The 18,622-nt window shown below is 45.4% G+C and overlaps 1 protein-coding gene across 1 annotated transcript in view; it reads right to left on the reverse strand.

Annotated features, from left to right (window-relative positions):
* Positions 1–6,060: 6,060 nt before the first annotated feature.
* nlgn3a (neuroligin 3a) overlaps positions 6,061–18,622 on the reverse strand; it is an 85,924-nt gene continuing 73,362 nt past the window's right edge. Inside the window, 3 exon segments of the mRNA XM_071524814.1 lie at positions 6,061–6,176; positions 6,179–6,918; positions 15,770–16,559. Of these exon segments, the coding sequence (XP_071380915.1) occupies positions 6,061–6,176; positions 6,179–6,918; positions 15,770–16,559 (1,646 nt within the window).

The raw sequence follows: 18,622 nt of genomic DNA on the forward strand, positions 1-18,622 counted from the left end.
TAATGTGTTTGTTTTCAATTTGTATTATGTGTAAACACTGGAGGCAAATGGACCTGCATTTTGAGATATGGTGGGATCTAAAAGATTCTCATCAGCAAAACAATTGGGGCCTTTAAAAATTACTCTGTAAAAGTTTTATGAGGTCAGAAATGTACTGAACTTGTGGATTAAGCACTAACAATACCCACTCGGTCTATTTGGGTAAAAACCTTGCCATGCAAACAAATCTGACCTATTTGTCAGGAGAACTCCATTGGATATTTAATCGTTTAAGAATTCACTGCATAGGACTAACATTTAGGCATCACTGACAAATGAATGTCTCTGCCTCTCAGGGCAAAAATGAGCTTAACTTCAAAGGATGTTCCCAGTTTTTCACTGAAAAAAAAATGGTGTATATTTTTAGGATTGAGCTCAGATATTGAAGTCAAACCCACAGTACATTTGATGTGAAAGATCTGTGAATAGCCTGGTATCCCAGATTAACACTAAAGATCAACTCGGTGCCACTGAACGTCAATGGGGTAATCTGATCTAAGTGATAAGACACTTTTGGGAATCCCTCTGCGAGTCCTTGTAGTCTCTGCAGGAGTAGCATAGGCCAGTGTGTGATGACACCAAAGGTCCACTGATGCAACCCTCCCCTGCCACCAGTAACCCACATCTGAGAAAGGCATTAGTGGACTGCCATCTGATGGTGAACTCCAGCTGATGCAACTGAGCAATAGCCCGGGCCTGGCCTCAGCTCACTATGAATAATTTTGCAAAACAGCTCTAAACCCACAAGCTAATGTTGTGAATGATGAGATCGGTTGGAACAGGAATGAAACCTCCTAGAATTTGGGAATCCTGAGACTGAGACTTCTTGTTAGTTCCCACCATCAGAGGAACATTAACTGCTAGAAATAAATCGCCGTCAAGAAGCCTCTCCTGGTGTGTAGGTTTACTGCGCGGGGTACACAAGCGATGCTCTGTAGAGGTTTACAATGTGCTTGTTGCCTCGTGTTGTTACCTGCCTCACACACACTGGGAGAGCGTAGGCTTTAGTCTCAGCGGCCCCAGTGATATCTCCAGGCCATCCATCTTACAGAGGGCAGATCATTATGTAGTCGACAGGCAGCTTTAGGCCGGAGGGCAGGTGGGAATGCTGTGACTAGATGAACTATAGGCTGCTACTGTTCTTTACTGTAGCTCCATGGACTTCACTGGTCCCCTGCACTGTTGCATTTCATGATACTGGAGCTTATTCCACACTTTGTGCAATAGTACTGCAAAATTTACTATATCCAAATTTGCATTTAAAGCAAAAGTTATGTGATTTAGGAGGAACTGAGCATTCAGCTAAACCACTTACAGAGACATTCTCCTGGATTGATGCCCCTTCTCTCCTTCTCTTTGCAGCCATTTGGCCAATGTCCCATTGAGTAACATTTTAGGATGAAAAATGCACAAAACAACATTACTGTCAATAGAATATGTTACAAGTTTTCATGGCACTCCTTTGACTCTAGCCCATTAAAAATGGGCATCATGTTCTGTATTCATGACAGCCACAATGAGATACAGAAAGAAGAATAGATATTTTATTTTGATAATGTTACTCCAGTTTGCGCGATTATAAATACATTCTATGGACATAAACATAGATGTAACAGGGCATCTTTAGTAATCTGTACAATGACACTGAGATAACAGAGAGATTTATAATCATGTATTTGGACTCAAAGACCATTGTTTTTGTTGATTTCAGTCTTAGTTTCTAGTTAGTTAAAAATGCTTGAAAATATCTGAGTTTGATGACACAAAACAGCTCCAGTGCATGATGCTCTTTGAGACCTGAAAAATATGCCAATGCTTTGTCTATACTCTATGAGTAGAAAAGAAAATTGTCAGGGTGTGTTTTTCACATGGAAATAATAGATTATTGATGTTTGGCAAAGTGCGGTATGATTTCCCCTTGGAGAAAAACAGGCTATTTAAATTTAAACTACAAGAGTTCTGATTCAGTAACTGGTTCTACTATGCTTTCCAATAAGTAATATTCATTAGCTTCTTCCTCAGCAGAGGAACACAGTAACTCAAGAAAATTAGACCTTAAGTGATTGGAAATGAACAAGTAGTCCAAATTATGGCACTTACAGAGTAGAATAAAGAGTCAGAATGGGCAAATCATGTCGGTGTGCGGGAGAGGTAGAGCTGCTAAGATAGGATTTGTGTGAGAGAGGATGAAAAACGCCGCATGAAAGAGGGAAAGAGCAAAGAGGCATGAGAGACAGGAGGAGAGAGATGAGGGTGAGAGAGAGGGTGAGAGGAAATACAGCTAACAGCACGCTCACCGGTAGAAATAGAATTCTCAGTCGCAGTGGCTGCACATACTTAAAACACACACACACACACACACACACACACACACAACACACACACACACACACACACACACACACACACACACACACACACACACACCTGCACTGGGATCCCAACGGGTGGCACTGTGTAATTTGGCACATCCATTTCCTAGGCTGGGTCTGTCGTCAGTGCTGTCGAGGCAGTCACAAACCCCATAGGGGTATTCCAGCCAATCCATGAATGATGTCACTTTCAAACACAGTCACTGAACTGCAAAACAAACCACGGCTGCGGAAAAGTGTCTCGCTCGTAACTGTCACGTTTTTCTACTTGTGGTAATTCCTGTCATAGGAGGGAGAGTCTGTGCTACTTTAATCAAGCCGTCAGGTGTCTGATTGCAGAAGGAATTGACCCCGTTTTCTGTTGCTCTACCACACCACTGCGCTTTCCATGGTCTTTCCCTTTGGTCCAGCACTTAATTATGCGGCACTTCTCAGGGCAATGTACCCCTGACCATGTCCCCCAGGCCACCAGGACTCCCCCTGCCAATACTCAGTGACATCTGCTCTGCTTTAACGGCATATGGAAAAATTACATGGCGAAAAACAAGTTGCCCTCCCCTGACATTTCTCCCCTTTGATAGTTCACTCTCAGCTACCACTCAATTTTAGCCCTGTGCCACTGTGTGTGTATCAGAGCCAATGGAAACTGACCCTTCACCACCGCAGACTGGGATCAGAGGAGGGGATGGTCTACTTGGGAGATTAATATCCCGTCTCCACGATATATTCTAGCAAGCACAGTCTTAGATCAGTCCAGACGGTACTTTAAAGGGCAAATAATTCCAATATATTTATCTTTATTCTCATATATCTATTTTGCAGTTAGGAGAACTTCAGCCGAGGTGTAATTTTCTGCCAAAAGATGAGGTAACAGTGATATATAGGCTCAGCTAGAGTCAACTCAATGCCATACATGAGCAGAAAAGCACAGAGACATGATTAGATATGTGGTCTCTGCATGTGTGAATTCAGAGAGAGCAGCGCTACAGCTCCAGATAGAAAACCAGCTGTTTGTTTCTTTGTGGCTGTGATTCGGTTCAAGAGAGTGGCTGATTAGGAGGTGAGCCCCACAGAAGGCAGGATGAGCAAAAACAAGATGACTCATATAAAACAGTCTCTAAGCAATTTCCCTCAAATAACCTCTTCTCTCTCTCGGCTACTGGCAGGATCGGTGATGAGCTGACCAGACTGCGCTGCCCGCTCTGCTGGTTCTCCAATCATTAAATACCAGGGAATGGTGTCGTGGAATACTTCATAAAAACGTCTAGGTCTATGTGCATAAAGTATCTAAGAGCTGGAATACTGATCTAGGATCACTGGTCAGGTCATATTATGATATGCACTTCACTGTAACGTAAGAGACGATCTGGGCTCGGATCAGCGCGGCTACACCAAGATACTTAATGAAAATGGTCTGTCATACTATCAGAATCAATAATTCCCATTTCTCCCAGAGAATAACGTCTAATAAGATGCAATGTGTGTACATCAAGGCAATCTTTCCACAATCTCCCTTTGCTGCATGCACTACTTTGCATGAATTACAGTAAAATCTGGAGTTATGCACGCAGATAGGCCCCAAGCTGTTAGCCTGTTTTTCTCAAAGGTTTCTGCGAGAGAAAAAGAGAGAGAGTGTGGGGGGAGGAGGGGGGGGGGGGGGGGGGGGGGGGGGGGGGGGGGGCAGAGAGGGAGGTAGAGAGGAAGTCCTGGAGGGAGACTTGCACTTGCTGTAAGAATATTTCTTTTTAACATTCAAAATGGAAATAATAAAAAGTCAAAAAAAAGGGAGGAAAGGAACTTTGATCAAGAGAGAAAAAAAGTTTAGTGAAACTTTCTCTTCTCCATTTTTTACAGTTTTAATTTGGCACATGGCACAATCAGCATGTATGCATCTGGTATACATAAATAAATATTAAATATATTTATACATAAATATACATATAGAGCTCTTACAAAGACACCTAGAGCGGTCTTGGCTTGGGATGTTGCAAATGACAACGATACATAGAAATTACCTTTTTTGTGTTGGTGCTTTTCAGTCTGATGATAACAGTAGTTGACTTGTGTTGTAAGTGGGAGCGATATCTCCATAGAAGCCCTATACATATATGTATGTATGCCCATATTTATATATATATTCAAAGAAATACAAGTGTGCACTGATGTCGGTTTATTCAGTGCAAACAGGCCACTGTCTGCTTTTTAAGAGGAACTCTTACAAAGTCAATGGAATCATGTCAGTTAGTTCAGTTGAATCTTTAGCTATTTTTTCTCTTACACGTAAAATAATAGATTTATTTTGTAATCTTTAAGCAAAATTAGACATATATAACTTTTAAAATAACAAAAGTGCTATTTCGCAAAGACAGACACCCAGAGACGCAGCAGAAACACTACTGGTGGTGAACCAAAATCAACAACATGAGAAAATACTCAGCCCCCACCCCCAGACCACCACATTATACAACCTACAAACAAAAAAACAGGTGCACGGACACACACACACACGCACACGCACACGCACACGCACACGCGCACACGCACACGCACACGCACACGCACACGCACACGCACGCACACACACTCACTCACTCCTCTTGCTTTTGCAAGTTCAGACAATCTGTCTCTTTCTTTATCTCTGTCTCTTAACCGCACTTGCACACAGGAAACAAGAAACCATTTTCACATGCACACAAACACACAGGTGCTCTAAGCAGCATGTGTACGTGCACACTTTGTGGAGATAATATCAGATAGCTTAACAGATAAATTGGCTGTAAAAGATGCACTTTTTTCTTAACAAAACAATCACAGTAACATAGTTTTTATCTCTGCCTTCTCATCTCCTGGCAAGAGCTGTCCCAGACAAATCATTTCTATACGAGCTAAAAAAGATAACACCGTTTGTGTGGCTGTTGTGTGGGTATGCAACAGAAAAATGAGTTGCCCAAAATGGGTTTAAAATCTCTACATCTGCATATCCTCTAGGTTCCCATCCTGGATTCAGTCTCTCATCTTTGAGTCTCGTCAGTGTGTAACACACTCCGCTTGGAATAGTCTCAGGGAATAGAAATAATGACAGAAAAGAACAAGCTTTTTGTAAGGCATTGAAACGTAAAACAAAACAAAGAAGCAATTAAAAACATTTTGCGAGTATTGACGTAGAGGCCATTGTTCTAGATGTGTCTCCCACAGGAGGAAGGGATGGGAAATAAAAAGCACTTCTCTTTGTTTTTGTTATGAATTCAAGAAAAAAAGTGTTGATTTCTCCTCAGTCTGCTTAAAAAGGCTTTTAAAATGATTATTTTAGAAAAAAACACTGCAGAAAGACCCCTCCCCATCAGGAGAAGGGAAGCAGTTTGATTTTGGCAGCTCTGCACAACTTGACATCCATGGAGAGCTCTCAGCAAACTCTCCTCGTAGTAAAAGTCTAGTTAAATCTCTTCACATTTTAATCCGACTCCTGCCCTTCCCCTCCCCACCCCCTCACAACCCTCCCCCTCCCTGTGATATTTATAAAACACAATCCTCTCCTTCTCCGTTGGTTCATCCTCCCGCTCCTCCTCCTCCTCCTCCTCCTCCACCACCGCCTCCTCCTCCTCCTCCTCCTCCTCCTCTCCTGCGCCTGCTGCCCCTGGCCTCCTTAAAGCTATACGCGGGTGGTGGAGTGGGAGTGCGGCAGGCCGGTGGAGTTGAAGCCGGCCGTGAAGGTGTTGTAGGGGTGCAGGTTGGGCATGCCCACCAGGGAGTTGGGGATCATGGTGATGTGTTGGGGGTCATGAGGGGGATGTCGTCCGGAGAGCGTCGCAGGGTGAGCGTGTAGTCGGGTAGCGAGGCCAAACGCAGCGCCCCCTCGTTGCTGTTCCCCGCCTCGCACTCGTGGTGCGTCTGGTTCATCTGCAGCGACATGATCTCCTCCTCGGGCGCGTGGTGGCCGATGTCGTTGGAGGCGGTCTGGCGCTGCGGGCTGGGCTGCCCGTGGCCCGAGTCCTGCCGCCGCTTGTCCTTGCGGTAGTAGAGGGCGGCGAAGGCCAGCACGTTGAGGAACAGCAGCGAGGCTCCCACGGCGATCGTGACGCTGAGCTCGGTGGAGTAATCCCGGTGGTTCTCCACCACCAGCGGCCCCGTCTCCTCGTCGTCGCTCCAAGAGTCTTTGTCTTCGTTGTTGTAGGCCGGGGACATGGGAGGCCGCTTGGTGTTGAAGGGCCAGGACGTCTTTCCGTTGGGCCTCTTGGTGACGAGGGAGTTCTGGGTGGTCTCAGGCGGGGGCACTTTGGTGGTGGTGGAGGTGTAGTGGAACATATCGTGCAGGTTGTACAGGTGGGGCACTAGGTGTTTCCAGAAGGCCACTTTGGTGGCGCGGTAGTGGTCGCGCACACGTGGCTTCAGACCGATGTGTAGGTACAGCTGGTCCTGGGGGTTGTACTTGGACCAGGCCACTTCTTCGAAACGGTTGGCCTTGGTGTGGATGAACTTGGTGTCTTGGGGAACCGGCTTGTTGGGGTCCCTGCAGACAGGGAGAAGAAAGAGGTGATGGGGAATTAAATGAGATATTGAAAGAACATTTATTTATTCATGCGCTGTCATTCACAGAGGATAGGAAGCATATAAAACTAAGAGATCTAAGATATAAGGGTATCAGACACAGCTTATACTGCAGTGAGAAAGGGGTTCAGTTACTACTCTGAGATTTATTGTTCTCGCCTGGCACACTGACTAGCCTGCACTAGACCATGGACTAAAGCAAACACCCAGAATAGAAAAGGATTGCAGTTAATAATTGATTCAGGTGCGTATGGCGTGGTATGTATTCAACTTTCTATAACTGCCTCAGCTGACACTCGGACACTTGTTTAGCCCATTTGCTCATTTAGCCCAGCCACATAGCAATTTATATCCATCAGAATAGATCTGTGTGTACAAACCGCAGGCAGCAGAGCCTGTCTCGGTCCCCTTTAAGCCATCTCTGTGGGCATAATATGCTTGTCTATCTTGTCCCCCTCTCTCCTCTTCCCAGATGTTGTTCTTAATTCAGGTCTGATGCAGCCCACCCACAAAACCAGGGCAGAGGCTTTTAAAGTAAACACGTATGAATAAGTCAGCAGGCTTTAGGGCTCGCGTCAGGAGGCATCTTGTTGTTGATAATCCAACGCTGGTGGAGCCCCTTTGCTAATTGCTCAGGGAAGGCAGCACAGTGTGCATTAGCTTCCAGTGTACTGATGTAAAGTGGACCATATTAATCAAGACACTAAGAGGGAACTGCAGAGCTGTGTGTGTGTGTGTGTGTGTGCGCGCGTGCATGTGGATATGAGTACGTCTGTTTGTGTGTGTGTGTGTGTGTGTGTGTGTAGATAGATAGATAGATAGATGCACACACACACACACACACACACACACACACACACACACACACACACACAGATACAAGGGGGAAGGGATTTGTGTAAAATGTGAAAATGTTGATCTGTAACTACTATACAGTTTTGGCAACATAGGTTTATTTCCTGCCATGCCAATACAACATATTTGAATTGAACTGGAGAGAGAGAGAGAGAGAGAGAGAGAGAGGGAGAGAGAGAGAGAGAATATTCATTTGGGTGCAGTACCAGCTTTGATCTACAGAGTTCAGTGTTTCACTTTTCAGTTTTCAGCACCACTGTCTCAACCTGGATGGCCAACCATTTCAATTACAGTGAAGCTATTGATTTATTGAGTGAATTAACATATAGCAATCTCACGCAATCACACTACTCCTTGTTTCCTTGTTGCTGTACAATGTCAGGAGTGGGCGCGCACGCAGTTCTGTGGGTGTGCTATTGCTGTGGAAATGGCTTTCTGTGGAAGAACCTCAAGAATAGCGCTGCGGCCTTGAAAACACAATCATTGACGTCGGAGCAGAGAAGTTAAGACTGTTTTGTTGCAGAAAGCAAGGATCTGCAAGACATTTCTGTAAATGTCATGAAATATCCCTTTGTGGGTCTGATTGCAATGTCAGTGGCAAGCAAAGTTCAAATTTAGTTGGGGATTTAGGGATATGGCAGCTACAGTTTTTTTTTTTTTGGCACTGGCTGAAAAGCTCCAAACACAGCCAACAGAATTAAAAGCCACGGCAGAAGAATTCACCCTCCATCCTCTCCTGTTCGTTTCTCTGCTGTCAATTTTTCTTTTTCAGGTCAGTGCTTCTGGGAGAGGTGAAAAAGAGAGAGAGAGAGAGAGGGAGAGAGAGAAAGAGAGAGAGAGAGAGAGAGAGAGGAGAGAGAGAGAGAGAGAGAGAGAGGGAGAGAGAGACAGAGAGAGAGAGAGAAAGAGAGAGAGAGACAGAGAGAGAGAGAGAGAGAGAGAGAGAGAGAGAGAGAGGGAGAGAGAGACAGAGAGAGAGAGAGAGAGAGAGAGGGAGAGAGAGAGAGAGAGAGGGGAAAGGAAAGGCAAATTGAGATGGCTGGAGCTGAATCCCTGGACCTGGGCCGGTGTCAGCAGAGCAGCCCGTAAATAACCTCTTTTATTAGGCCTGTAATGATCCCCGATGAATATTGACAGCCAGACTATGATGACTTTGTAGCTGAATATCAGTAATTAAGTTTCAAAGGAGCGGGTGGTGGAGGTAAGGTCATATTGATCTCCCCGTGCGCAACATGCCAGAGAACAGGACGTCAATGGAGCAGCCAGAGACGTGGTCGTCTGCAGCCTGCGTGCTTCATGAATTCTCACAGCAGACTTGTGTGCACGCTCACACACACACACACACACACACACACACACACACACACACACACACACAGAGAGACACACATAGACACACACACAGATGACAACCAATCATGGAGGCCAGAGCAATCTCAGTTAATGGGAATTCCGGGCATTTCCATAACACTGCAAATGCTCTCTTCTCAGGAGGATCAATTTGCTGAATTGTGATGGCAAAAATATCTAAAAGGTATTTGCGGTAGATCTCAGAAAACAAATCAGTGTATACAGGGAGCAAGGGAGCAGTGGTGCAGAGGAGTTTGAAAAGCTCTTTGGTGGCTGGCTGGCTGGTTCAGTGCAAGTGAAGATGAATAATTTAGGGAACACAAAGAAATCAATGTGGCATCTTTAGTTAATTTGATTTGCCGCATTAGAGAACAACTGGCTGCCTTATCTAATTACACACACATATGCTTGGGTAATTGTTGCAAAGTCAATAGTAAACAGGCTACATTCCTTTGAACAATTCTACCACTGCTGCCTCAACTTTTGGCTGGCTGCTGGCTTTGAAGTCTTGTCCTAAGCTTTAGAGTCAGAGGTAATGATGTGCGCTTGGTCTCTGCTCCTCAATGTGCTGAGGGCTACTAGGTTACCCTGCTATGTTTGCGTTGGGGCATTGTGGGTAATGTGTGATGCAAGGTAGTCTGATCCACTTTATAGTGTTTCCTGAGTGTGGGGCTGCTACATTTTCCATCTGTACTTGGTAAAATAGTGCTGCACTCATTGCAAAAAAAAAAAAATCTGCAGATGACAATCTGTGTAAATGTTGTACAGCAACTAGATAATAAGCCATGACAAGGAAATTATAAGCCATACTGCCTTTACTATGCAAAATCTGGGAGAAGTCTCCACAGCGAGCTCCATAAGTATATGGATAGTGACATTTTGTTTTGGCTCTGTACTCTTATTACTTTGTATGTGAAATGATTTAATGACTATGAAGTTAGCTGAGGATAGTCACAGCTGATCCTCAGAGATACATTAGAATTAAAACGGCTGGAAAGAGAACCTGATGATGAGATACTAGTCTGCTGATCTTGATGGGTTGAAGAGTTTTAAAAGTCACTGCATAGTAAGGTTTTTTCATTAAAGATAAAAAATGACTACAGTATTGAATATAATCTCAATCTGTCACCCTGAAATGGAGGGGGCTGGGAGCCAAGTACAGAAAGAGCTGTAGTGCTTTGACTGTTCATTTGATGTGCCTGAATACCCTCAAATTAAAGCTGACACTCTGCACTCAAACCTCGTGGTCATTGTATCATCTCGCACTGAAAGTCATAACAATGTGGAGCTAAAACACTGATCGGTGCATCGCTGTCCAAACACTTACAGAGCTCGCTGTATGTGTGCAGCTCCACAGCATATGCCTCGGTGTGAGCTGTGTGAGCAAGCCGGGCGTAATGTGATGTTTGTGGTCCTGTTGGGCTCTCCAGCTCCCCTGCATTAGCTGATAGCCTACCTCCTGTCAGACCTCCCACTTAATCCGGATGGTCGTTGGAGCCGTGGCTGGGCTCCCAGGCAGAGGAGAGGGATTATTACACCCATAAAAGCAGGCGTTTTAATGGCCTTTCAGATTTCCTCTGATGTGTTCATATGGCTGTGGTACTTCGGCCCAGCGCTATAAACCACTCCTTCATCTCCCCTTCAGCCCCCCCCAAAATGACCCGCTGACCCCCACTAACCTTGGCCAGTGAGGCGTGTTAAAGTGCCCACATGTGTTTGTGTGTGTGCTTGACTGTGAGTTTGTGTGTGTGTGTTTCATCTTGTGTCCATCAGTATGTGCATGTGTGTGTTAATGTGTGTGTGTGTTAGTGGTGAAATGACCTCTGGGACCGACACAAGACATGTCACATTTCACAAAGCCATTCATACTGTACAGTGAGTAAGACAAGGCTCCCCAGGCTGATATAAGAGAGCTCTTCTATATCTGATAAACAGCTATTCTATAAGGTGATGTGATGCCACCGAAGCTGACAGACAGAACTCACAGCTCCACACGCGTGGCAGAATGAGGACTTAACTCATTACCTATTCCCAGTCCTATCTGCATGCACTGATGTAAAAGATAGATAGGGGGAAAGAATGAATATCATTTTCTTTCTTTTTTTCATTTCTCATGTACCTCCTTCCCCTTTTCATCCCGATGTAATTTGAAGCGCTTGAATGATCATAGACTTAGCCATCACCAAATCTGAAAAGACACGTTTAGGTGCCCTAAGGCGGAAGACAAGAATCTATTTTCACTACACTCAAGGTCTCTGAATTCCTGAGCTGAGTATAGCTCCCCAATATAAAACAAGGAACATGCATTAATTCAGTGGCACTGATGCTCGCTTTGCTAAGCTGTTAAAATATGCAAAGTTTAGCGTTGTGTTTTTTGTTGTTGTTATTGTTGTTGTGTAACAAATTCATCCCCTGCAGTTGTTTATCTACTTACCAGGTAACACAAAGTAAGCACCTAATTGTAATTTCCATTCCAACAGAAGGTGCCAAATGCCTTTTCCTGCATTCTCTGTAAATTTTTAATAAAAACGCTCAATCTAATTCTGTTTGTAGACTTTGTCTCGGCTCTGCAGGGGGCAACTTCAGCACTGTGCAGGCAAATTATCAGGCTGTGCTCTTTTACCCTTCATGTGGTTGCATGCTGGGGCAGAGGGCTGAGTGATGCGTGGTTCATATTTAATGGCAGGCTTTGGTTCGGCAGGCTAAGTGATGCAGGGCGAGGCGCTGTGACTTTGGGGCGTGCAGGAGTGTTGGAGGACACAGCTCTCGGACCACTCCTTATTATGGATGCTATTGATTTGTTTGATTAGATGAGTGACAGCAAACAAAACATGCCCCTACCCCACCCCCCAACCCCAACTCCACCCATCCGCTCGTTTTCTTCCACATCATTCCAGTCATCAATGAACGGTTTGCTACTACTTTTAAATTACTGGCTATTATTTTATCCCCCGCCCCTCCTTTTAAACATAATAAACAGTTAGATGTGGATGCACACCTACTCCCTCTTTACCTCCTCCCCTGCCCTCCTCCTCTCATTACATTCAGTGCACAGCATGGACACCGATCAATGGCTTCCAGGCCCCTTAACAAGCCACACCACTTCCTTACCTTCTCTAATGCAAATCAGGATATTGGCTACAAATCTCCTATCAAGTGAGTGGCTACTTAATGGAGTAGGTAGGTAGCTGGTCAGCGCTACACTGCTCCACTGGTACAGGTTGAGTTGGCCCTAATGAGGGAGGTTGAGGGGAACAGGGGATAAGCCGGAGTAAGGATGAGGGGGCTGGTTGGGGGATGAGTGATGTAATTAGTAGACAGCTGGGGTAAAAAAGGTTGCGGCAGTGCATGAATGAGGTCAAACAGAGGGTTAGGAGAGTAACGGTTGATGTATACACATGGTTAACCCTACAGAGGAGGACTGTTCGATTGGCATGCAGAGAGAAAACAAAGAAACTCAAATCAACCTGTAGTGTTATAAATCAAAACGGAGCGTTATATTGCACTATAGATACACATACTTCCATCTACATTTGTTTGATCGGTTGCTGTTGTCACTAAACACAAAGCAATCAATATTGCATGTTTTAGCCCATGTTGTGAATGTAATACAGGCACACACTTGCTTTTGTTGTATAGAATAATGAGAGAGGGAGAGAGAGGGAGAGAGGGAGAGAGAGAGAGAGAGAGAGAGGGAGAGAGAGAGGGATAGATGGAGAGGCAGTGAGGGAGAATGAGGCAAAAATTCAATACATGACAGTGCTCTGCTCTTTAACTACCTAGCAAGGCTCAGGCACAGCATGAGGCACAACTCACACACAGAACGGGGGAAATGAGCACCAACCAGCACGAAAAACACAGGAAGTGGGAAGACTTGATGCACCAACATATTTACAGCGCTAATGATCTATTATGATTGATCTTTTCTTAGCTTTTCATCATTATGTCTTTTCTGAAGTGATGCCAGTGTTCTGTGTATGTGTGTGTGTGTGTATTGACGTTGTGCTTGCATTTGTGTTTGAGAACATGCGTGGGGAAGTGAAGTCACACTATATGGACTTGTGGCAAAGTTTCAGAAAAACTGCTCAGTAGAAGTTGTTGCTGCACTGTAAAGCACAGGCCAATTTTGCCTGTCAATAGTAAAACAAATGTTGCGGCCAGGAAAACAACTCTGTAGAGCTGAGTAAATCCCCAGCTTCTGAAACATCCGTAACTCTCAGGAAAGAACAGCCTCATAGTGTAAACACACACATACACACTCCCGCAATCACACACGCACACACACACTAAGAAGATTTGACAGCACAGCGTGCACTCCCTCTGTATGCTTTTATGCTTCACTGACACTGATGGAGAAAAAAAAAAAAAAGGCGCATGGGCAGGGATTTGCCCTGCAAAGATGACACATGAGAGCCGGGGACAGGAAGAGCTTTGGGGGGAACGCTGCTATGATACACACTGTTGACATGCAGCCCAAGTGTCTCAACATCGTGTCACACATGTTTCAACAGCCGATTTAGAGACGGGGGCAGGAAGTGCAATCTGGGTCAGTTCATTACGAACATCTGGGAGGGGAGTGAGAGCTGCTCTGCAGATACTGTATAGGGAGGACGGCCGTGTTGGACGGGCCACTCAGGCAAGGGGAATTCAACTGGGTCTTAATTAAAAGGATGTTCTCCAGAGCCAGATTGGGTTGGGTGGTGGTGGAGGAGGGATCTATATCCCCTAGTGCAGTCTAAATAAGGAGGATGAACTTAAAAATGTATGGGAAATATCTTACAGTGTCCACCCCATGGGAATCAGTGGTAGAGTCCTTTACTTGGGCTAGAGTAAAATTACCCTTTGGAGCAGCACTCTGAGTTTTCTATTATCCTGGCATCTAATCCCAGGCTCTTTACCAGCTCAGTGCCCACTACTGGCCTGCCCATAATCCTCCTGTCTGGAGTAACGCCAAGGCAACACACCATAGGGTGGATCTCGGACCAGTTTACCCTCCCACTGCTCCGAGTCTCAATCAGTGGTGCGGAAATCTACCGAACTGACTTCACGTCAGTATTAAAGCGCAATTTGTTGTTTCGATTCCTGCTGCCAGCTGGGGTGAAAGCCAGGTTAGGGTTGGCGCAGACGGGCGGGTTACGGCCCGTGGCACTGTGTGGAGTCTGTGTGGGTATAGGTAATATGGGCAGGCTGTCACGATCCATCAGAACGAATTCCACTGACATCGCAACATCCAAGGTCACAGTGATTCAGTGCTTTAGCAGTCTGCACCGTTACCTTCAGGCACCAAAGTCCAGCCACATTTCTCATTAAAATTAAAAAAATATCCTCTCTTCTTATAGATAACATTCCTAAAAGGACAAGTAATAAGTTCCATCTGTATCTACACATTACAGCTCTGTATACTTTGACACAAGATGGCCGCCGGGCAGAGGGGGGACAGCTGTTTAGGCAGAGCATCACTGAGTGCTTTCCTTGAGGAGCCAACGCAGCAGATATCAGTCCATCTGCACTAGTCTGCCATTAGCGGTTCAAGGACCTAGCAGACCCTGTGGCCTGGGGGTCAGCCTATCAGCCAGACAACTGAATGTAAATGTCACCTGATTGGACAGCAGATGATATAGAGACAGATAACAAAATAGAAAGAGATTTAAGATTACACCCCGTTCAGGATGAGATCAATATTTCTCTTGTCAAATTAAATTTCGGTTGTTAGAAGTCTGTCCTTCCCGCAGCGACCCGGGTTCGAATCCGGCCCGTGGCCATTTGCTGCATGTCCTCCCCTCTCTCTCTCCCATACCTTCCTGCCTCTCTCTCACACCTCACACCTATCTCTGTCTAATAAAGCAGAAAATGCCTAAAATAAATCTTTAAAAAAAAAAAGGAAGTGATTAGTAGTAGTCCTCATACAAATGGGCCCACTTTGCGATGGGTGGGGGTGGAATTGAGCACAGTGGGGAGCAGGAGTCACCCAGGGCACAAGTGATCGACTGGATCCAGGCTGAGGAATCGATACCGCTGTGGGCAAGAGTTTCATATGCCTCACTGATAAGTCTCTGTGTCTTTTGGGCTTCGGTATAATAGAGCAGATAGGATTTCCAGCCAAACACACACACTCACACACACACACACACACACACACACACACACACACAAACACACACGCAGACGTACACAGAGAGGCTGGCAGCCATGCACACATACTCTACCCAAACATTCAGCCAAGCACGCACAGCACAGCACAGCACAACACAGCACAGCACACATTCAGGAGGAACATTTAATCTTCCTCAGATTCAATATGTCTCAGGTTTTCAGACTGAGACCCAGGAAGGCCAGGCGAAAAACACCTCTGAAAAAAATGTCTCTGTTGAAAAATGCTTTTTTGTCCTATACTACCCACTGTAGAGTGTCCTTTTTCCTGCAGCTACTTTCACAGAGCACAGAAATACTTTTAATAGGGCCAAGACAGGATTTTGCTCTGTTACTGCCTATTAACAAGTGGCCGGTTTGGAATTGCATTGTCATTAGTTTCAGTAACTTGTGTATGGTGTTGTGTCTGATCTAAATTTGGGTTAAATGATACTATGAAACATAATCATTCCACTCACCCAGTCTTGGCAAAGTTGGTCCAGTAGGTCATGACCACAGCGCTGAGCATTACATCGTTCTTTGAGAAGTTACAGGGGAAAAGGTCAGTGGGGCCGATCATGGGAATCCCAAACACATAGGGCACCTCATCCCCATGGGCAGCATCCGACCAGGCGGGCTTCATCAGGCTCTGGCAGTGGTGGTAGAAGGCGTAGAAGTAGGTGGGCGAGCCGTAGCGAGCGTGGAGATCGGCCGTCACCACCGAGGGCTCCACCCACTGGTGATCGGTGAACAGAGCCACCAGCGTCTTGCGCCTGGTCTCTGGATTGTCCCTGTCTGCCCAGTCTGTGTACATGAACTTGATGGTCTCCCTCAGTGTGTCCTTGCCCTCCGGATACCCGTACAAGCTGTCCACAAAGTCTGACACAGAGAAGTCAAAGTCGTTGCCAGAGACACCGTCCTCTGAGTCCACCACGTTCTCCACGAAGCGCAGCCCCTCGCCCTGGTTGACACCCAGCATGATGTCGTAGTTGAGGAACTCGCCCTGCTCCATCAGGATCTCGGGGTCGTCGGGGATTACATCGCCGTCGATGACGGGTCCAAAGGCCACATGGTACCTGGCGGGCTGGATGTCCTGCTCCACCAGCTCCCTGGAACTCTTCTTCCTCAGGCAGTCCACCATGTCCAGGGTGTCCAGGACATTACAGCCCACCTTCTCCGCCAGGAGACGGGTATACTTGACTGGCTGATAGTTCACCGCCCAGCTGGACAGAGCCGAACCACTCTGGATGATGGCTCTGTGGAACAGACCTGCACAGGGACACAGGGGAGAGAGACAGGATGGTGTTCAGTGTGTGTGGATAATGCAGTTACATACAACAATACATGGCAGTTGCAGTTTTTTTTTGTTGCCACCATCATCAAAAGCAACCTGTCAGCTCCACATTTGGTAAGAGTTACAAAGGCCAGACAGAGCAATGCTTGTTGCCACACAATACAATGATGAAATCATGGCTGTGATAATGAATGTGCAGATGGGCTGGTCTCACAGACAGCTAGCAGACAGAAGAGGGAATCAGCATTCTGTCTCTCATCTTCTGTTGTTCCATCCATCTCTATATGCTATCTCAGTAATGAACTCTGTGTGTCTGTCAGGAACAGATGCTGCCAGTGTAGCTCTATAGGCCTCGCTGCAAATGGAAGAAGCATCAAAACCTGGCAAACCAGACCATACCATGCCCAAGATAAAACATTAGCGCCGTCTCTTGGCTTATCCTTCTTTAGTACAAAATGCAATAGAGTTCCATTTGAGGGTTCCTGAATATAGGAACCCTGTGCTTATTCCCTCCCTCTGTTAACGTACTTGTCAAGGTAGCTTAAATTGGCCTAACCTCAAACACTGCAATTATAGACACAGATGCAAATATTTAGCTCCCTTTTTCAGTAATTTGGAGAGTGTGCATACACACACACACACACACACACACACACACACACACACAGTACCTCTGCATTAACTATGCCTTGCGTAATTTAAAAAAAATTATGAGTCATTTTTACCTTAAAGATCATGAAATTGTACAGGAGTCTGTGGGTAGATTGCTATAAATAAAGCTAGACTCCTACTCTCTACATTAGCAGAAGGAATTGAGCTGCAGATACTCACTTTATCTAAGCAATACAATAAAACATGGTAGCACATTATGAAATAGTGTTTGCTAAGAGGCTTTTACAAAGACACTTTCTCCTGTTTGTAATAAACAGAAATGAGACACATACTGTACCAACAGACCACAGATCCAAAAGTGTATCTTTTCTTACTGTGTATGTGGGTGGCTGGTGTGTGGGTGTGCGCGTGTGTGTGTGTGTGTGTGTGTGTGTGTGGGGAGGGGGGGGGTATGTGAGGTTCAGAGGGGCTAAAGCGAACAAATCTAGAGTCTCATGGGTCGTTCTCGCCAAGTAGATTAGGTTTGGGTTGCAGTGCAGTATGAGGAAAATTCAAAATGACTTTTCACCACAAGGCATGGATACAAACTAATGAACATTATTTCCTCTGAAATAATTGCGCTGGGTTCCTTTGAATTATTTCACCCTTAAAGAGGGGAGAGAGGAGGTCCTCATGACATCCTTCAGTTCAGTCTTCAGTTCACCGCCATGCCTTTCAGTCCATCATGACACCGTTCAATCTGTCCTGCTGATATGGCTTCATATTCACAAGGGCTATTTTGCAGTTCTTTTCAAAATCTTATAGAAAAGCCGTGGCTAAGCTCTAACCACTTGACCATGCTCCTTTATTGCTCAGTGGTCAACATGGCATTGTCACTGCCAGAGTGGAGGATTCGACTGAAAATGTACAGTATGTACTCTTGCTGCGCTTTTGGATAAAACATTCTCATGGCACATGCTATATTACCAAGGTATATCATTAGGCAATTTGACAGCTCGGCCTCGGAGACTAACAGAGAAACATATAGCACCTGGCTTTAGTTTGTGGTATTTCTGCGTCAGTGCGGGTGGCGGTGTTTAAGTCTTTGTGTTTATGAGGTAAACAGCCGACTTAAGTGCCAGATATATCACTTTGGTAGTCTTAATCAGAAGCGGCAGGGGGCTTATTTCTCCTTGGCGAAGATGAAGTGTTTATTTACAGAGCTATTTACATTTATTTGTTTGCAAGTAGTAAGCAGAATAAATGTGTCTGGGTGAGTGAACTGTGAAATGTTTCTGTGGTGAGTGTGTGCCACAATTTGTGCATTTGAGTGTGCATTTGAGTGTGCATTTGAGTGTGAAAGTGTGTAAGTGTGATTTTGCGTGGGCAGTGAAGCTTTCAATACATGTGTGAGTATTAGTGGAATGTTTGATTTATCCTTTATGGG

This window comes from Centroberyx affinis, unplaced genomic scaffold, assembly GCF_046629955.1.
Source record: "Centroberyx affinis isolate AG114_WGS23_722 - 3 ecotype Tasmania unplaced genomic scaffold, CSIRO-AGI_Caff_v1 ptg000108l_1, whole genome shotgun sequence".
Taxonomy (NCBI): domain Eukaryota; kingdom Metazoa; phylum Chordata; class Actinopteri; order Beryciformes; family Berycidae; genus Centroberyx; species Centroberyx affinis.